We start from the raw sequence: 21,279 nt of genomic DNA, 5'->3' as shown, positions 1-21,279 counted from the left end.
CCCCTCTCGCCCCCCGCCCCCTCTCGCCCCCCCGCCCCCTCTCGCCCCCCCGCCCCCCTCTCGCCCCCCCGCCCCCTCTCGCCCCCCGCCCCCTCTCGCCCCCCGCCCCCTCTCGCCCCCCGCCCCCTCTCGCCCCCCGCCCCCTCTCCGCCCCCCGCCCCCTCTCGCCCCCCCGCCCCCTCTCGCCCCCCCGCCCCCTCTCGCCCCCCCCGCCCCCTCTCGCCCCCCCGCCCCCCCCGCCCCCTCTCGCTCCCCGCCCCCTCTCGCTCCCCTCCCCCCGCCCCCTCTCGCTCCCCGCCCCCCCGCCCCCTCTCGCTCCCCTCCCGCCCCCTCTCGCTCCCCTCCCCCGCCCCCTCTCGCTCCCCTCCCCCGCCCCCTCTCGCTCCCCTCCCCCGCCCCCTCTCGCTCCCCTCCCCCGCCCCCTCTCGCTCCCCTCCCCCCCCGCCCCCTCTCGCTCCCCTCCCCCCCCCGCCCCCTCTCGCTCCCCCTCCCCCCCCGCCCCCTCTCGCTCCCCTCCCCCCCGCCCCCTCTCGCTCCCCTCCCCCCCGCCCCCTCTCGCTCCCCTCCCCCCCGCCCCCTCTCGCTCCCCTCCCCCCCGCCCCCTCTCGCTCCCCTCCCCCCCCCGCTCCCCTCTCGCTCCCCTCCCCCCCCCCGCCCCCTCTCGCTCCCCTCCCCCCCGCCCCCTCTCGCTCCCCGCTCCCCGCCCCCTCTCGCTCCCCTCCCCCCCCCCCTCGCTCCCCGCCCCCTCTCGCTCCCCTCCCCCCGCCCCCCCTCGCTCCCCGCCCCCTCTCGCTCCCCTCCCCCCCGCCCCCTCTCGCTCCCCTCCCCCCCGCCCCCTCTCGCTCCCTCCCCCCGCCCCCTCTCGCTCCCCCCCTCCCCTCTCGCTCCCCTCCCCCGCCCCCTCGCTCCCCCCGCCCCCTCTCGCTCCCCTCCCCCCCGCCCCCTCTCGCTCCCCGCCCCCCTCTCGCTCCCCTCCCCCCCGCCCCCTCTCGCTCCCCTCCCCCGCCCCCTCTCGCTCCCCTCCCCCGCCCCCTCTCGCTCCCCTCCCCCGCCCCCTCTCGCTCCCCTCCCCCGCCCCCCCTCGCTCCCCTCCCCCCCCGCCCCCTCTCGCTCCCCTCCCCCCCCGCCCCCTCTCGCTCCCCTCCCCCCCCCGCCCCCTCTCGCTCCCCTCCACCCCGCCCCCTCTCGCTCCCCTCCCCCCCCGCCCCCTCTCGCTCCCCTCCCCCCCGCTCCCTCTCGCTCCCCTCCCCCCCCCGCCCCCTCTCGCTCCCCTCCCCCCCGCCCCCTCTCGCTCCCCTCCCCCCCCCGCCCCCCTCTCGCTCCCCCGCCCCCTCTCGCTCCCCTCCCCCCCCCCTCGCTCCCCGCCCCCTCTCGCTCCCCTCCCCCCGCCCCCCCTCGCTCCCCGCCCCCTCTCGCTCCCCTCCCCCCCGCCCCCTCTCGCTCCCTCCCCCCCCCCCTCTCGCTCCCCCCTCCCCTCTCGCTCCCCTCCCCCTGCCCCCTCTCGCTCCCCTCCCCCCCGCCCCCTCTCGCTCCCCTCCCCCCCCGCCCCCTCTCGCTCCCCTCCCCCCCGCCCCCTCTCGCTCCCCTCCCCCCCGCCCCCTCTCGCTCCCCTCCCTCTCGCTCCCCTCCCCCCTCGCCCGCTCCCCTCGCCCCCTCGCCCCTCTCGCCCCCCGCCCCCTCTCGCCCCCCGCCCCCTCTCGCCCCCCGCCCCCTCTCGCCCCCCGCCCCCTCTCGCTCCCCTCCCCCGCCCCCTCTCGCTCCCCTCCCCCCGCCCCCTCTCGCTCCCCTCCCCCGCCCCCCTCTCGCTCCCCTCCCCCCGCCCCCTCTCGCTCCCCTCCCCCCGCCCCCTCTCGCTCCCCTCCCCCCGCCCCCCTCTCGCTCCCCTCCCCCCGCCCCCTCTCGCTCCCCTCCCCCCCGCCCCCTCTCGCTCCCCTCCCCCCCGCCCCCCTCTCGCTCCCCTCCCCCCCCGCCCCCTCTCGCTCCCTCCCCCCGCCCCCTCTCGCTCCCCCCCCCGCCCCCTCTCGCTCCCCTCCCCCCCCGCCCCCTCTCGCTCCCCTCCCCCCCCGCCCCCTCTCGCTCCCCTCCCCCCCGCCCCCTCTCGCTCCCCTCCCCCCCGCCCCCTCTCGCTCCCCTCCCCCCCCGCCCCCTCTCGCTCCCCTCCCCCCCGCCCCCCTCTCGCTCCCCTCCCCCCCGCCCCCTCTCGCTCCCCTCCCCCCCGCCCCCTCTCGCTCCCCTCCCCCCCGCCCCCTCTCGCTCCCCTCCCCCCCCGCCCCCTCTCGCTCCCCTCCCCCCCGCCCCCTCTCGCTCCCCTCCCCCCCGCCCCCTCTCGCTCCCCTCCCCCCCCGCCCCCTCTCGCTCCCCTCCCCCCCCGCCCCCTCTCGCTCCCCCTCCCCCCCCGCCCCCTCTCGCTCCCCTCCCCCCCGCCCCCCCTCGCTCCCCGCCCCCCCTCGCTCCCCTCCCCCCCGCCCCCTCTCGCTCCCCTCCCCCCGCCCCCCTCTCGCTCCCCTCCCCCCGCCCCCTCTCGCTCCCCTCCCCCCCGCCCCCCCCGCTCCTCCCCTCCCCCCCCGCCCCCCCTCGCTCCCCTCCCCCCCGCCCCCCCCCTCGCTCCCCTCCCCCCCCGCCCCCCCCTCGCTCCCCTCCCCCCTCGCTCCCCTCCCCCCCCCGCCCCCCCTCGCTCCCCCGCCCCCCCTCGCTCCCCGCCCCCCCTCGCTCCCCGCCCCCTCTCGCTCCCCTCCCCCCCCGCCCCCTCTAGCTCCCCTCCCCCCCGCCCCCTCTCCTCGCTCCCCTCCCCCCCGCCCCCTCTCGCTCCCCTCCCCCCCGCCCCCTCTCGCTCCCCTCCCCCCGCCCCCTCTCGCTCCCCTCCCCCCCGCCCCCTCTCGCTCCCCTCCCCCCCCGCCCCCTCTCGCTCCCCTCCCCCCCCGCCCCCTCTCGCTCCCCTCCCCCCCCCCGCCCCCTCTCGCTCCCCTCCCCCCCCCGCCCCCTCTCGCTCCCCCTCCCCCCCCGCCCCCTCTCGCTCCCCTCCCCCCCCGCCCCCTCTCGCTCCCCTCCCCCCCGCCCCCTCTCGCTCCCCTCCACCCCCGCCCCCTCTCGCTCCCCTCCCCCCCCGCCCCCTCTCGCTCCCCTCCCCCCCCCGCCCCCTCTCGCTCCCCTCCCCCCCGCCCCCTCTCGCTCCCCTCCCCCCCGCCCCCTCTCGCTCCCCTCCCCCCCGCCCCCTCTCGCTCCCCTCCCCCCCGCCCCCTCTCGCTCCCCTCCCCCCCGCCCCCTCTCGCTCCCCTCCCCCCCCGCCCCCTCTCGCTCCCCTCCCGCCCCCTCTCGCTCCCCTCCCCCCCCCCTCGCTCCCCTCCCCCCCCCCTCGCTCCCCGCCCCCTCTCGCTCCCCTCCCCCCGCCCCCCCCTCGCTCCCCTCCCCCCGCCCCCCCTCGCTCCCCGCCCCCTCTCGCTCCCCTCCCCCCCCGCCCCCTCTCGCTCCCCTCCCCCCCGCCCCCTCTCGCTCCCCTCCCCCCCGCCCCCTCTCGCTCCCCTCCCCCCCGCCCCCTCTCGCTCCCTCCCCCCCCGCCCCCCTCTCGCTCCCCCCGCCCCCTCTCGCTCCCCCCCTCCCCTCTCGCTCCCCTCCCCCCCGCCCCCTCTCGCTCCCCTCCCCCCCCGCCCCCCCCCTCGCTCCCCCTCCCCCCCCGCCCCCCCTCGCTCCCCTCCCCCCCGCCCCCCCTCGCTCCCCTCCCCCCCCGCCCCCCCTCGCTCCCCTCCCCCCCGCCCCCCCCTCGCTCCCCTCCCCCCCCGCCCCCCCCTCGCTCCCCTCCCCCCCGCCCCCCCTCGCTCCCCTCCCCCCCGCCCCCCCTCGCTCCCCTCCCCCCCGCCCCCCCTCGCTCCTCCCCTCCCCCCCGCCCCCCCTCGCTCCCCTCCCCCCCGCCCCCCCTCGCTCCCCTCCCCCCCGCCCCCCCTCGCTCCCCTCCCCCCGCCCCCCCCTCGCTCCCCTCCCCCCCCGCCCCCCCCTCGCTCCCCTCCCCCCCGCCCCCCCCTCGCTCCCCTCCCCCCCGCCCCCCCCTCGCTCCCCTCCCCCCCGCCCCCCCTCGCTCCCCTCCCCCCCGCCCCCCCCTCGCTCCCCTCCCCCCCCGCCCCCCCTCGCTCCCCTCCCCCGCCCCCCCTCGCTCCCCTCGCTCCCCTCCCCCCCTCGCTCCCCTCGCTCCCCTCCCCCCCTCGCTCCCCTCGCTCCCCCCCCCTCGCTCCCCTCCCCCCCTCGCTCCCCGCCCCCCCTCGCTCCCCCGCCCCCCCCTCGCTCCCCGCCCCCCCCCCTCGCTCCCCGCCCCCCCTCGCTCCCCCGCCCCCCCTCGCTCCCCGCCCCCCCCTCGCTCCCCTCGCTCCCCTCCCCCCCTCGCTCCCCTCCCCCCCTCGCTCCCCTCCCCCCCTCGCTCCCCTCCCCCCCCTCGCTCCCCGCCCCCCCCTCGCTCCCCGCCCCCCCCTCGCTCCCCGCCCCCCCCTCGCTCCCCGCCCCCCCCCTCCGCTCCCCGCCCCCCCCTCGCTCCCCTCCCCCCCACCCCTCTCGCTCCCCCCCCCACCCCCTCTCGCTCCCCCCCACCCCTCTCCTCGCTCCCCCCACCCCCTCTCGCTCCCCCCCCCACCCCCTCTCGCTCCCCCCCCACCCCCTCTCGCTCCCCCCCCCACCCCCTCTCGCTCCCCCCCACCCCCTCTCGCTCCCCCCCCCACCTCCCCTCGCTCCTCTCCCCCCCCCACCCCCTCTCGCTCCTCTCCCCCCCCACCCCCTCTCGCTCCTCTCCCCCCCCCCCCACCCCCTCTCGCTCCTCTCCCCCCCCCCCACCCCCTCTCGCTCCTCTCCCCCCCACCCCCCTCTCGCTCCCCTCCCCTCCCCCCCACCCTCCCTCTCTCTCGCTCCCCTCCCCCCCACACTCTCTCTCTCTCTCTCTCTCTCTCTCTCTCTCTCCTCTCCCCCCATCCCCTCTCTCTCCTCCCCTCTCCCCCCTCCTCCTCCCTCCTCACCACCTCCCTACCCCCTCCTCCTCCCTCTCTCCTCCGGGGCCCGGGCCTCGGCACCTGGATGAACGCGTTCCCTCGCCCGTCACCCCTGATGCCGTTGGCCGAGGCGAACACCCGCAAAGACATGGCCCAGCCGAGTCCAGCGCCCCAGTCAGCTCGAGGTCCGCAGCCGCTGTTCGGCCGCAGGCCACAAAGCACCCGAGGCCGGCGATGGCTCCAAGGAGCTCCATGCCGCCCCACGCACTGACATGGCCCCGCCCTCCCCGAGCTGGCTTGAAGAGCGCCGATTGCGGCTGTGAGAGACGGCCGGCGGGCCCGGTTGCCGGGGTAACCCTTCCCGCTCTCCAAGTCCCGCCCGAGATCAGCACTCGCGAAAGCCCCACCCCGCCCGAGCCGAGCAGGGATCAGAGAGAGACGCCGCGTCTCAGCTGCTCCTGCTGCGCGCGCACACTTTACTAAGGTAGCGGCGCTCGGCTGAGGCCTGCCCCTCCAGCCTTCACAAGGATGGCGGCGATCGGGGGCCGCTTGTTGACTGGGGCCGGGAGGTGCCTAGCTCGGGCGTGGGTGCGGAGGAGAGGCCGAGGCTTCGAGGCCTACCTGGAAAAACGGGGAAAAGTAGGAAAATTAATGAGATTAGATAAAAGATTTAGAAAGTAATTAACTTTTTAAAAAAAACAATGTGTTTTAAAAGCAACGTTTTTTTGAAAGACGCAGAAAGCGGGAAAAAGAAAGGAAAAGTTTGGAATCAAGATGGCGGCGACTCACCTCGGTTCAGAACGATAAGGCCCGCCCACACACGCACCGATTGGTCGATCGTCAGGTCACCAAAGCGTAGGATTGGTCAATCGTCCTGTCACTCGACCGTAGGAGGCCCCGGCCGCACGCGCCAGGAACCCGGCGTACGATTGGTCGACCTCGAGGTCACTCTGTCGCTAATGAGATGCTAATGAGCAGAATTTTGAACGTTTTTCGGATACCGCGGGCGCGATTTTCGTCCGGCCGAAACACAAATACGCTTACCACCGTTTCGGAAAGGTAAGCTTTCTTTCGACGTAACGCACGCGTAGGTACGCTCTATAACTTTCGAGCGCATAGCCGGACAGACGCACACGTGAGGACAGACAGACAGAACGATCCGTTTATATATATATAGATAGAAGATTACACCAGTTGGTGCATTTTCCCTCAAAAGCCATTAGGAGAATCCCTAAAGAAATCTCTGAAACTGTAATGACTGCAGTACTGTGAGGAAAACAATTGTAAATAATGGCATGTATTGAATTTGATTCTCCTTGTCACTTTTTAGCATTTTGCTAATGAAAATATATTCAAATCAATTTTCTTTTTAAAAAAAAAAAAAAAAAAAATCTTGACTAAATGCTCATGTTTCTCCCAGCTGTATTCTAAATTTATAATTTTGTAAATATTAATTTGGGTTTGGATAGGCTAGATGGGGAAAGGCTGTTCCCACTAGTTGATGGCACAAGGACAAGGGGACACAGATTTAAGGTTTTGGGCAAGAGATATGGGGGGGATGTGAGGGAAAACATTTTTACTCAGCGAGTGGTGATGACCTGGAATTTGCTGCCAACAGAAGTGGTGGAAGCGGAGACACTCAATGTTTTCAAGGAGACTGGAAAGGCACTTGAGGGAAATAAACTTGCGGGGATAGAGCGGGGGAATGGGACTGACTGGATTGCTCTACAGCGAGCCGGCATAGACTCGATGGGCCTAATGGCCTCCTTCTGTGCTGTTATGACTCTATCGGGGAGAAATTCAGTGTCGTCCCATTTGGGGCTCAATTATCGGCCAGGCGCAATTATCGCCTCCGACTGCAAACTTGGCTTTTATCGCCCCTGAGGTGATTGGAGCGCTAAATCAGGCGCTTCACACCTGTCTTAAGGCGCAAAGGCCGAGGAGCGAGGCGCTAACTCAGCGCTGGTGAAGCTCATGTGATGTCAGTCAGCAATAGAACACAGACACAATGGTGTCAGCCAGTTCTTAAAGGGGAGGGTCGATCTTGCTCTCCATTCACATCCTGTTCATTGCAGCCTTGAATCTCGGCCTGGAGAGACCTGTATATCAAATCTGCTGGAAAGAACAATGGAGAGGCCCAGGGAAAGAGCTCAGAGTGCAGCCCCCACAGTCTCTTCTAAATTGATACAAGGAAGGGCAAATCAAAATGAACCTGCAAAGTGCTGCTCAGTACCCAAAACTCCTTCACAGCGTTGTCTCTGTCTCTGAATGCGGGGTGCAGAAATGTCACCAACAAAAAAAGGCAGGAAGCGGTCACCTTTAAATAGCGCTCCCCCAGTCCCTTCCTGACTGCAAAACGCTCCCCTCAACCTGTCGTTGCTTGCGGCAGCCGGTAAGGCAGGGGGCGCCACTCAATATCCGGTCCGGGACGTTGCACACTCGACTGACATCACGATCTGTGGGCGCAGGAGATCGTGGCGGTAGTGTTTAGCGCCGCCGCAAAATGTCTAGTTAATTTCGTGAGCAGCGCAAACATTGCCGCGCACGGATGCTAGTTGCTTTGTGCCCTCGAGGCGCAAACCAACTGAATTTTTCCCCCATGACTCTAATGAGACATAAAATATGTATCTTTAAAAAAATGCAGCGATCATTTTAGTACTGAAAAATATTTTTCTGCGCATTAATGCCAATGAGAGTCACCCTAATCCTTTTGAAAATCCACATTATAATTCTGCAAAAATAATGTAAAACAGCAATTATTATATAACACATATTTGTACCATGTGTCAGACTTGAAGCATGATTTTTCCATGGTTTGCTTGGTAAATTCACAAAAGTAACCAATGTTATGTATTTCCAAGTGGATCACTGCTGTGTGAGGCAAGGGAGGCGTTTGCAGGGGCTCTGACACAAATTTTCAGATCCTCTCTGGTCACAGGGGAGGTGCCAGTGGACTGGAGGACAGCTAACGTAGTACCATTATTCAAGAAGGGTAGTAGGGGTAAACTAGGGAATTACAGGCCAGTGAGCCTAACATCAGTGGTAGGGAAATTATTGGAAAATATTCTGAGGGACAGAATTAGTCTCCACTTGGAGAGGGAAGGATTAATCAAGGATAGTCAGCATGGCTTTTGTCGGGGAGACCATGTCTAACCAATTTGATTGAATTTTTCGAGGGGGTGACTAGGTGTGTGGATGAGGTTAGTGCAGTTGATGTAGTCTACATGGACTTCAGTAAGGCTTTTGACTAAGTCCCACATGGGAGACTGGTCAAGGAGGTAAGAGCCCATGGGATCCAGGGCAATTTGGCACATTGGATCCAAAATTGGCTTAGTAGCAGGAGGCAGAGGGTGATGGTCGAAGGTTGTTTTTGTGACTGGAAGCCTGTGTCCAGTGGTGTACCGCAGTGATCGGTGCTGGGTCCTTTGCTGTTTGTAGTGTACATTAATGATTTAGATATGAATGTAGGAGGTATGATCAGTAAGTTTGCAGATGACATGAAAATTGGTGGAGTGGTAAATTGCGAGGCGGGAAGCATCAGGCTACAAGATGATATGGATGGGTTGGTCAGATGGACAGAACAGTGGCAAATGGAATTTAACTCTGAAAAGTATGAGGTGATGCATTTTGGGAGGACTAACAAGGCAAGGGAATACACAATGAATGGTAGGACCCTAGGAAGGACAGAGGATCAGAGGGACCTTGGTGTGCATGTACATAGATCCCTGAAGGCAGCGGGACAGGTGGATAAGGTGGTTGAAAAGTCATATGGGATACTTGCCTTCATTAGCCGAGGCATAGAATATAAGAGCAGGGAGGTTATGATGGAGCTAGTTAGGCCACAGCTGGAATGCTGTGTGCAGTTCTGGTCGCCACACTATAGGAAGGATGTGATTGCTTTGGAGAGGGTGCAGAGGAGATTCACCAGGATGTTACCTGGGCTGGAGCGTTTCAGCTATGAAGAGAGACTGGACAGGCTGGGGTTGTTTTCCTTAGAGCTGAGGAGGGAACCTGATAGAGGTGTACAAAATTATGAGGGACATAGGGTAGATAGAAAGGAACTTTTCCCCTTAGTAGAGGGATCAATAACCAGGGGGCATAGTTTCAAGGTAAGGGGCAGAGGGGATTTGAGGAAAAATTTTCACCCAGAGGGTGGTTGGAATCTGGAACTCACTGCCTGAAAGGGTGGTAGAGGTAGGAACCCTCAACATTCAAGAAGCATTTAGATGAGCACTTGAAACGCTATAGCATATAAGGCTACGGACCAAGTGCTGGAAAATGGGATTAGAATAGATAAGGCTTGATGGCTGGCACGGACACGATGGGCCGAAGGGATCTCTTTCTGTGCTGTATAACGCTATGACATGAATTTGTTATTTGTAAGTACCGTTAAGCAGTCTGTCTGGAGAAAGAATAGTTCCTGTATATGTTTTAGTAGAAGGAGAATATTTTTTTGTAGCTAATCTGCATAGCTAAAGATATCATTGATATTTTAAGTTTCAGAATAAAGAAGTATGGCATGGAGAAGCAGAGCAGCCTAGTATAGTGCAACAGTAGTGATGTTTAACTTCTGCTTTTCAAATAGATTCTAAACATTTAAAATAATCCCCTGTTTTTCAGGCTTTGGGTGAGAGTCATTTAGATAAAAGTTCTAAAATGATCAAAGAGGAGGAAGAAGAAAAAGAAACTGCCAAATCAAAGCCTTCCGATACATTTAAAAAGGTATGGGTTGTCCAATAAACTTGTATGTAATTGGTTATACAGCTTTGTTTCCATGTAAATAGAGTGGGCTGACTGCAGACCTCCTTGGTTTAGTTCAGCAAAGTAGTTTACTCTGCGGAGAGGCAATTTACAATAACTCAAATTTCTATTGCAACATGATTGGACTTGAAATTAAAATATATAGTTGGTAGAATAAAAGTTTCAATAATGTGTGCAGCACACACAATTTAATTGCAAGTAGTAAACGAGCTCTTGGAATCCTTAACTTTTTAAAAGAAAAAAAATCAAGGTGTTTACCTGCTCGATTTCTGTCTTCTGTTCTCCTTGGGCACACCTGTGAGCTGTCATACTGTCTGACATCTGCAAGGGGTGTTTCATACCTGTAGTTTGGAAGCACGAGTGCTTCAGGGACAATACTCCGATTTATATATTTATCTCGTCCCCTCCTTTCCTTGGTGTTTCCTCATAGCACTGAGCTGAGGTTGAAAACACAGCAGTGTGTAGACTCGAATTGTATCCCACTACAATCTTTCACATACCGTGAAACATTCCGGACACACATCGAGCAGCAAGACAGTGAGCTATTTTACATAGCCTGTCATTTAAAGCACCTTGGGTGCCTCTGTTACCTAATGGCTATAACATTTGATTGGAGTATGTGACTGAGCACCATTCAGTGGTTGTTTAACAATATACACGTTACCTAGCTTAGGTAGTATCACTAGGGACAGAATCCAATTGATGGATCCTTCCAGGTATCAGGATTTATTGTAAACTTTTCAATTAGCTTCATAGTTGTGCCCCATATTTATGCAGCACATCCAAACTTAGTTGGTATTATATATATTATATATTACTTATATTTTTTTTATATATATATATATTTATTTTTATTTTAGGCCAAATAATTGATGCTATTACTTGTTTTTCACTGTGTGTTTTAGCCATCGTTCAAACAGAATACTGGAATAATGAATGCTGCTGAGGTGAAAAATACTCCTGAGATGGATGATAGAAACAGAACTGCAATAGAAGATCTTAAGGCACAAATGAGTGACCTGATGATTTTTGTTGAGAAACTGAAGTCCCAGCACAAGTAATATAGCTTTTGTATTCATTAAGTGTTTTTAATAAGAGCAAACAGACTTTCTTCAAATTCATTGAATTGCAGACACTTGTTGCTTGCTTCAGACTGATAAATGAAGGGATGATGCATTGCCTCTACTTTTTGCCAAATTCACAGCAGTTTCGTGCTTCATTTTTGTTTTACCTGTGACTCCCTCTACTAGTTTGTGCATTTAAGCAAGTTTTAATATCAGTTCTCTGAGTATATGCTATCTTATTCCTTTTTATTTATTGTTTTTTGACATTTCTGATTTTTTCCCCCCATTGGCATTTTTTTCCAATCCTGCTTTTCTTTTTTCCCCATATGGTTTCATTTACTATTTTACAGTTTTTACTACTTTCCCTTTTTGATGTATTTTTACTGCCTTTGTTTTATTTATTCATATATTTTTAGCCAAATCTTCCTTTTCATATCCAGGGATCATGGTTTCTAGGCAGGTAACCAAGGACTTTTCCTGGCACTCTAATCAAGTGCCGTTAGATTAGGAAATGATCAAGTTCAAACCACAGTTGGTTCTGCTTTCCTTGGTGAATAGGCTGTTCCTGCCCCGAGTAGACCCTGACTGAAACTGTGGCGGTGGGATTAAACTTTGATCTGTAACACCATGATCTTGTGCATCCCTGCCCATAAACACCACAGCTGTATAAATACATTTGTGTATAGGAACATCAGTCCTGAACAAAGAAAGAACTGTAGGAACTTAGAATATAAATTTTAGAAAGCATAAAGATTTCACTTTGAAATATGATTGTTTCAAAAATCCTTGAATGTAGTAATGTTTTACCTTAAGATTGATAGAGTAGGGCAGAACAATAAATAAACACACACACATTACAGAAATAAATAACTCCTAGTGTTTATATATTTTTTCATCGAATATTAGCTCACCATAAATTAATGTTTTATACGACTTTTATGTGCAACAAAAATTACAATCAAGCTCCAAAAACAATTTCCTGTTTTTGTTCTATTACTTGTTCTCCTCACTTCTTATTTGCTCTCAGGATCTAGCTGCATTTATTACCCATCCAAGCTGCTCCGAGGAGGAGCTGGTGGAAAACGGGGTAGCATTTTCCTCTGATGCATATTATTTCCTTCAGATGAAGCGGGAAAGTTTTGAGGCTTTTATACAAAAAATTCAGTTACCTTCGAGCCGTCCAAACTATCACTGCGCTGCAGTGGGGCAGAGATTACAACCGCAAATGCTGGCACACACGGTTAATGTTCAAATCCACATCCAACATGGCAACTCAAAACAACTGCAATGTTTTTTTTGGAGTGTTTTGGTTCAACTTTTATTTGTAGCTGTTTCGATTTGAAGCTTTTGTCAACTTCATGATTGAGGGCTTTTATTCTTGGTTGCTACTTGTTTGCTAATCTGTCGAGCTGTGATTTTTGCTGATCTTTAGTAATATGAAGTTTGACCTCATCGGGTGAAAGTGTGATACAAAAGCTTGCATAAAAACAGTGTGCCTGATACTGAAGTGGAGCAGAAAACACATTATGATTGTAATGCTGCATTCCAAAGTAACAAAATTTACATCTAATATCCACAGGAAAGAATTAACTGAACTAAGGAATGACTTTGAAGAAGAGAAGAAACAACGTACTGCCTTGCAGGTAAAAGTGAAAAAGTACATCTATTCATATGCTAAGACAACCTCTATATTGTTGCTGATTAATGCACAGTTAAGCCAGTTTATTTACCAGTGCAAGCTCAGCATTTTATTTTAGAATCAGTTTTTCAGCCCACCGTGCCTATTCCAGCTCTCTAAAAGAACTATCCACTTGGTCTCATTCCCTTTTATTTTTTTATTATTCAAGTATTTCTCCGCTTCCCTTTTAAAAGCAGTCATAGATTCTACCTCTACCACTGGCACTCCATGTCATAACAATCCTTCGCATTAAAAAAAAAATTCTCCTAACCTTTCCATGTTCCTTTGGTGAGATTTTAAATTGATGCCCTCGTTACTGACTCATTGACTGGAGGAATTTTTTTCTCCCCCCAATTTACCTTATTAAAAGTCGTCATACTTTTGAACACTATCAGATCTCCTCTTAATCTTCTATGCTCTAATGAAACATGCCCTAATTGATCTATTCTCTGCTCCTGACTAGAGCCCTTCATCACTGATATCATCTCTTCTGCACCCATGCCATGGCTTTGACATCCTTGACAAGATGCTCAAAACTGGGCACTGTATTCTAACTGCAGTCTAAGGAATGATTTGTATAGGTTTACATTACTACTTTGCTTTTGTATTCTAAACCCCCATTTATAAATCATGGGGAACCATATGTTTTTTTGCACAGCTTTATTAACTTGTCCTGAGATTTCTGAATCTGAACTAAGTTTCTCTGCTCCTCAGTTTAGATTATATTTTGTTCTTATTCATCCCCTTAAATGTCGCATCGCATTTCTCTCTCAAATTTCATGACATCTATTTGCCCAATCTACTAATTTGTTTGTGTCCAATCCAAAATTTGCATTGATGATAAACTCTGAATTCAGGAAAACATTTACAGTCACATACTAAGTATTGTTTCTAACTGACAGTACCTGATAAAGCTGTTCCTAAACTGCCAATTCAAAATGTTTCACAGTAACAGTGAATTCAACTGATATTCTCTGCTACATTTAATGAATTACACCAGGGTAGAGTGTAAAAATTCTAAAATATTTTTAATCTTTACTGCTTTTCTGTCTGGTTCTAGGTGATTATTTTGTTAGCTACTCCCCTTTTTACAGTGGTCAAGATAAACCAGAATGCTCTCCTGGTTTTCCAATACTTGGCTATAGCATTTAGTTTCTGATGATTTAATAATGAACTAAATTTTTGTGCTGCAGCATTTATTTACAAGAAAGTTGGCGGCGACTCATGCGCTAATAAGTTTCCATATTTTTTTTCTTTTCTCCCATTTTCTCCTGATCACTGCCTGACGGGATGTGTAGACACTTTGCTGGAGTTCAGCATCACCAATGCTCTTGTACCTGGTCACGTGAGTCATGCCAGCAAGTGTCAGAAGGCTATTTGATCCCATGGGACATCAAAACTGATGTCAACATCTGCTGACACGACACACTTCTAGCACCGGGCTCTCTCTCTCTCTCTCTTTCTCCGCTACATACTGCTAAGGCCACTTGGCCATTAGAGGAGAAGACCAGTAAACATTTTAAATACAAGTGTTCAGATGCTAAAGTTTAAAAAAAAAAAAAAAAACATTGTTTAAAATTAGTTCTGTATATGTCCTGCTTACTATAATTACAAGATCAATTGTACCAAAACTTGAGCAAAATCTTTTAATTTTTATTATTTTTTTACAAAACCTCTATAACACATTAACTGTTATGTGGACCTGAGTCAGCACACCAAGTTTGAATCAAGGGGCCCAGTTTGATGGCTGGTCTGTGCTAAGTAGATGCATTTAAGGGGAAGCTAGATAAGTACACAGGGGAGAAAGGAATAGAAGGATATGTTGATGGAGTAAGACAGGAGGAAGCTCCTGTGAAGCATAGACACTGGCATCGACCTGTTGGTTCGAATGGCCTGATTCTGTGCTGTAAAATTTGTTCCAATTCTAAGTTAGCTGGTTGCAGGTAGAGGTGGTATAATAGGCGGTGGAAAGGAACAATTAATAAGGGGTTCCACTTCTTATTGCTAACTATTGACTCTCGCTGGAAGTTGCCTGTGGATATCATTGTGCTGGGATGTGACGACCCCCCCTTAGCACACACAGAAAGAATGCCCATTTGGGTATTTTCTGCGAATCCGCTAAGTTTAAATGTTCTCTAGATCGTTGCATTACTAAATAATTTTTACTAACTTTTTTTTATGTACAGCTGGAGATAGACAAACTGAAGAAAGCTGTTCAGTCTACGTGAGCTACATTTCATTCTATATTTGAGACAACTTACCAAGACTCAGTTGCTACAAGTAACCAGGAAGACCAGTACTTTGAAATACTTTTTTCCTTTTATTATAATCCTGTCCTATTTGAAAATGTCAGACGTTATGATGTAACTTTATAAAGATCGGTATACTTGTATGATGTAAATTTCTTGCCAATAAGAATTAACGAGGCCTTATCTGCTATTGTGCTGGACTCGCAGACTACACATTCATGATGAATGTTTTTGAGTTTGCTTACTGTACTACTGAATCTGTATAAAGGGGTAAGAGATGTTTAATTTTTAATTAAGATGTAGTTTAATTTTTTTAATGAATCTATGCTATTGTAGTTATGCAAAACTGTATAAGATTGACATATAGATATTTTCTGCTAAATGGGAAAGAGCTTAATAGATATTAGGTTTTTTTTCTCTCTACAGGAAAGGGAGTTTGATTTTGCTGTATACAATTTATTTTAGTTTTCCTACCCAGGGTGAACACTATTGTGCCTGATTGAAGCCTGCAGATGCAAGTATTAAATGAATATATAAAGTTGGTGTTTTAAGGGGCAAAGGAATGTGGACTACAGACCAATTCCCTATGCAGAGTAAAACTATGTATTTTCATATAGATGGTTATATTATATAATTTAAATGGTTATTTACACATTACTTGCAATAAAGGGAGCTTATGGCCCTTACAAAGGGTCTGAGGAAATGGGCAAACACCAATTGTATCTTTAATGTGTTAATTTTTATGAATTATGGTTAGAGACTAGATTATTTTTCTGTTTACCTGTGGTCCTCTCTTTCTGTTCAGTTAATATTCCAGATACAGTACAATAAGAAACCTACATTTCTGAAGGGGGGAGAAAGAACACAAGTTTATTTGCATTTACGCAGTTTTTTTGTTTTCTGAGCCATCTGCTCCAGTGAGGTTTTAAACCAAGTACTATTGGGGACTGATTTTCAACTGTCCTTTGCTGCAATAAAGCTCATAACATGATCAGGAATGACAATCATTTAAAAAAAAAAAAAAAATCAATATTGTGATTTTTCTTTCTCATCTTCTGTTACACAGCAATACAAAGACACAGTGCAATGCATTGTCATGTAAATGTTTCTCTCTTTTATTGGCTGTTTGTGGCTTTCCATTCCCTGTAAACCCATTCAATTTATAGTTTGTCCACATTACTTTATTTTCAGGTGTTACTTTTCATAAGAAAAATTTGATTGTTATACTTTTTTATAATCCATTACTATAACCTTTATAATTGAGGTTTCTTCACAATAACTTGTTTACAGGTGCTGTACGATAATGCATGCTTATTCTAAGTTTGTTTTTAACAAGCAAATTAAAAAAAAAAAAAAAAAAGCTGATTTGACTTTAGAAAAAAAACTTTTTCTTGGTATTTGTTTTTAAACAGGCCTGGAAATGTAAGAGCATGGATTACTTCTGGATAATAAATTACTACCTGTACTTAAGTAACTACTGCAATACAGATAATCATCCAAATGGTTTAATTAAATTTGTAAGCCTTCCCAATTAATATCATTTGTATTGGAAAGAGCAGTCATGGTCAGTAGTGGTGATTTCTCATAATTTGAAACATTAAACAATTCTTTCAGTTTCTTCAACTGCCTGCTCCCTATCTCTCATCAGTGTGACTATCCTCTCAAACTCTCACCAACAATTGCTGTCCCTCCCTGATGAATCAGATTGTGTCCGTCACCTTCTCAAGTTTAAGTAATGTAAGTGGGTGACAAAGTCAACACCTGGTGCTCCAAACTCCCATACCTTGCAGGGATGACACATCATGGTCCCTCCTTATAAATAAGGTCACTGCTATTTGCTATAAAATGCATCAGCATTCCTACAATTAGCATATAAATAAGCAATAAAAAGTAGAATGCCATTATTCATATAAAGCAAACAACTATTGCTGAGTCCCCATCATCAACATCCTAGGTGTAACTATCGACCAGAAGCTTAACTAGAATCATAGAATGGTTACAGCACAGAAGGAGGCCATTTGGCCCGTTGAGCCCGTGCCGGCTCTCCAAGAGCACTTCAGCTAGTCCCACTCCTCCGCCCTTTCCCTGTAGCCCTGCAAATTTTTTTCCTTCAGATACTTATCCAACTCCCTTTTGAAAGCACTGATTGAGTCTGCCTCCACCACCCTTTCAGGCAGTGAATTCCAGATCCTAACCACTCACTGCATAACAAAGTTTTTCCTCATGTCGCCTTTGGTTCTTCTGCCAATCATCTTAAATCTGTGTCCTCTGGTTCTCGACCCTTCTGCCAATGGGAACAGTTTCTCTCTATCTACTCTCCAGACACCTCATGATTTTGAACACCTCTATCAAATCTCCTCTGCTCTAAGGAGTACAACCCCAGCTTCTCCAGTCTATCTACGTAACTGAAGACTTATCCCTGGAATCATTCTCACAAATCTTTTCTGCACCCTCGCTAAGGCCTTCACATCCTTCCTAAAGTTAAGTGCCCAGAAATGGACACACTACTCCAGTTGAGGCCGAACCAATGTTTTATACAGGTTCATCATAATTTTCCACACTTTTATACTCTATACCTCTATTCATGATGTCCAGGGTCCCATAAGCTTTTTTAAACTGCTTTCTCAACCTGCCCTGCCGCCTTCAACAATTTGTGCACACATATCCCTAGGTCTCCCTGTTCATGCACCCACTTTAGGATTGTGCCCTTTAGCTTATATTTCCCCCTCTCCATTTTTTTCTACCAAAATGTATCACTTTGCACTTTTCTGCATTAAATTTCATCTGCCATGTGTCTGCCCATTCCATCAGCCTCTTGAAGTCTATCCCTATCCTCCTCACTGTTCACTGTACTTCCAAGTTTTGTGTCATCTGCAAATTTTGAAATTGTGCCCTGTACCCCCACATCAAAGTCATTAATATATATCAAGATCAGCCATGTCAACACCGTGGCTACAAGAGCAGAGCCGAGTCTGAGTACTTTGCGACAATTGGCTCACCGCCTCTTCCCAAAAAGCCTATGCATCATCTACAAGACTTACTTGCCTGGATGAATACAGCAACAACAACATTAAAGAAGCTCTACATCTTCCAGGACAGAGCAGTTTGATTGGCATCCCTGTCACCAAGCTCAATATCCACCCCACCATCGCTATTGTACTGTGGCTGCAGTATGTACAATCTACAGGATACACTGCAATAACTTGCCACGGTTACTTTGGCAGCCCCTCCCTCCCCGTGACCTCTGGCACCAAGAAGGATAAGAGCCTTTGGGGTTCCAGTATATGAGCAATTTGAGACATGACATGTGGTAAGGGAGGAAAAAGATGCCTAAGAGCTCGGGAACTATAACTCACTTTATTAAATTAATAATTTAACTTGGTTAAATGAATTAATATAACAATAAATAGTTGTTGAATAAAGACTAACTAAATAAATAAAATAAGGTTAGACTAAGATATGGCAGGTTATGTGTCTGGACTGCAGTATGTGGGTGTTTGTGGACAGCAAGACTGTCCCGCGTGGGTACATATGCAGTAGATGTCTCCGCCTCGAATCTCTCCAGCTCAGTCATTGCACTGGAGTGCGAATTGGAGACACTCCATCACATAAGGGAGTTGAAGGAGTATCTGGACAGTTTCCTCCAGACTTTGGTCATACCTCGTAGAGGTGCAGGATCAGAATGAGGTTGATGTGACTGATAGTGTGCAGAGTAAGGGGAACCTAGGTAAGAAAGGGAACGAGGAGCCAAACTGATCCTATCCAACAGGTGCAATGTACTTACTACCTGTGAGGATAAGGATAAAGACTGTTGGAAGGACAGCCAGAATGAAGACCATGGCACTTTGGAGCAGGAGGCTGTCCAAAAGGGGGGGAGGAGGAGGAGAGGAAGCGTAATGTAGTTGTAGGGAATTCTATAATTGTAAGCAAGATCGAGAGTCCCACATGGTATGTTGCCTACCTGGTGTCAGGGTGAGGGACATCTAGAACCGGCTTGAAAGGATGAGGGAGAGGGAGGATCCAGTCGTTGTGGTACATGTTGAAACCAACAACATAGGAATGAGTAGGCAAGAGGTCCTGTTTCAAGAGTACCAGGAACTAGGTGCTAAATTAAAGAACAGGACCTCAAGGATTATAATCTCTGGATTATTACCTAAGCCACGTGCAAATTGGCGTAGGGATAAGCTGATTAGGGAAGTGAACACATGGCTGAAGGAGTGGTGTGGGAAAAAGGGGTTCCATTTCATGGGGCACTGGCACCAGTATTGGGACAGGAAGGAACTGTAATGTTGGGATGGGCTCCACCTGAGAACAGGGTCCTAGCGGAAAGGACTTTAAACTAGTAAGTGGGGGGGAGGGCTCAGGGAAATCAGTACAAATAGTTCAAAAACAAACTAAAGGGAGGAGAGTAGAGTAACAGTCAGAAATTGTGCTTTAGGCACTACAGGTAGAGGGAAAACTAAAAGATGTAAAGTAGGAGAGAGAAATAAGAAACGTGAGTAAAACATTAGAGCTGAAGGACAGGCTAGGGTGTGTGGCCCAAATAAGCGTTCTTTATACAAACGCATGGGGTATAGGAATAAATTGAATGAACTGCAGGCGCAAATTCAAATTGGAGGGTATGACATGGTAGCCATTACTGAGACATGGCTGCAAGACGGTCAGGACTGGGAACTAAATATACCAGGTTATAAGGTCTACAGGAAAGATGGGGAAAATGGCAGAGGGGGAGGAGTAGCTTTAGTGATTAAGGATGAAATCACTTCAATGATGAGAGATGATTTAAAGAGAGGTAAGTAGCCAGTGGAGACCTTTGAGTTGAATTAAGAAATAGGAAAGGATTTAAGACTGTAGTGGGAGTTGTGTCTAAGCCCCTTGGCAGCAGCTGTGACGTGCTAGATTGTATAAATGCAGAGATTAGATGAGCGTGTAGTAAAGGTAGAGTGGTTTTAATGGGGGATTTTAACTTTCATATCGATAGGGATAAGCAGACTAGCACCTGTCAGCAAGGTAGTGAATTTCTTGTGTGTCTGGGATAGTTTTCTACAACAATATGTCCTGGAGACAACAAGGGGGCAAGCCATATTAGTCTTAGTAATGAGTAATGAGCCAGATTTAGTTAACAGCCTAACTGTGCTTGAACATTTATCCAATAGCAATGATCACATGATCGAGTTCAATGTAGCGTTTGAAAGGGAGAAACGCGAAACAGCTACTAAGATTCTAGATTTAGGTACGGCAGACTTCAACAGGATGAGGCAGAGACTGTCCACAGTAAACTGGGCAAATCTGTTAATGGGTAAAATGACAAGATCAGTGGGAGATGTTTTAAAAAAGAATGTAATGTGATACAGAACCAGTTTATACCCCTGAAGGGCAAGAGCTCTACTTGCAAAAAAAAAAAACCCAGCCATGGATGACTAAAGAGGTGAGGGACAGCATAAAACAATGAAAAAACATACAAAAATGCAAAAAATAGCACAGATACTGGCGAATGGGAAAGATACAAAGAACAGTAAAGGATCACAAAACAGATAGTAAGAGCTACAAAAAGGGAGTATGAAAAGAAACTTGCAAGGGCTATCAAAATCAATACAAAGAATTTTTACAATTACATTAGGAAAAAGAGGGTAGTCAGGAGCAATGTTGGCCCCTTAAAAACTGAAAGCGGTGATATTGTCAATGATGAGGAAATGGTGGACATGTTGAATAATTACTTTGCGTCAGTATTTACAGAAGAAGGAAACTAATATTGAATTGGGGACAGGGACTCAATAAAATTAATGTAAGTAAAATAACAGTAATGAAGAAAATAATGGCACTAAAGAGTGACAAATCCCCAGGACCAGATGGTTTCCATCCCAGGGTTTCAAAGGAAGTAGGTGAGCACATTGCAGATGGCCTAACTAATCTTCCAAAGTTCTCTAGATTCAGGAACCTTCCCTTTAGATTGGAAAATTGCACATGTCACTCTGCTATTTACGAATGGTGAGAGAGGAAAACCAGGGAATTATAGACTAGTTAGCCTAACATCTGCTGCCGGGAAATTGCTAGAGTCTATAATTAAGGATAGGGTGACAGAACATCTCATTTTCAGTTGATCAGAGAGAGCCAGCATGGATTTGTGAAAGGTAGGTCATAGCTGACAAACCTGATTGAATTTTTTGAAGAGGTGACTAAAGTAGTGGACAGGGGAATGTCTACAGATGTTATTTATATGGACTTCCAGAAGGCATTTGATCAAGTCCCACATAAGAGACTGTTAACTAAGGTAGAAGCCCATGGAATTGAAGGCAAATTATTGACCTGGTTAGGAACTTGGCTGAGCAGCAGGAGACGGGCAGTAGGGATAATGGGTAGGTACTCAAATTGGCAGGATGTGACTAGTGGTGTCATGCAGGAATCTGTTTTGGGGCCTCAACTATTCACCGTATTTATTAACGATTTAGATGATGGCATAGAAAGTCATATATCCAAATTTGCCGATGACACAAAGGTAGGCGGCATTGTAGGCAGTGTAGATGAAAACAAAACTTAAAGGGATATTGATAGATTAAGTGAAT

General features: G+C 51.3%; 1 protein-coding gene across 6 annotated transcripts in view; it reads left to right on the top strand.

Moving 5' to 3' along the window:
- cd2ap (CD2-associated protein) overlaps positions 1-16,334 on the top strand; it is a 199,582-nt gene extending 183,248 nt beyond the window's left edge. For all 6 annotated transcript variants that reach the window (XM_085997104.1, XM_085997100.1, XM_085997099.1 and 3 more), the window contains 4 exons: positions 9,585-9,686; positions 10,631-10,782; positions 12,369-12,432; positions 14,654-16,334. In XM_085997104.1, coding sequence (XP_085853230.1) covers positions 9,585-9,686; positions 10,631-10,782; positions 12,369-12,432; positions 14,654-14,695 — 360 coding nt within the window. In that variant the 3' untranslated portion in view covers positions 14,696-16,334. The remainder of the gene's footprint in view (positions 1-9,584; positions 9,687-10,630; positions 10,783-12,368; positions 12,433-14,653) is intronic.
- Positions 16,335-21,279: the final 4,945 nt, after the last annotated feature.

This window comes from Somniosus microcephalus, chromosome 9 (genome assembly GCF_052327205.1).
Source record: "Somniosus microcephalus isolate GS21.2 chromosome 9, FLI_Smic_1.0, whole genome shotgun sequence".
NCBI classification, from domain to species: Eukaryota; Metazoa; Chordata; class Chondrichthyes; order Squaliformes; family Somniosidae; genus Somniosus; species Somniosus microcephalus.
Note: the sequence above shows the minus strand (reverse complement) of the source record. Positions and strands in the feature narration are given on the sequence as shown.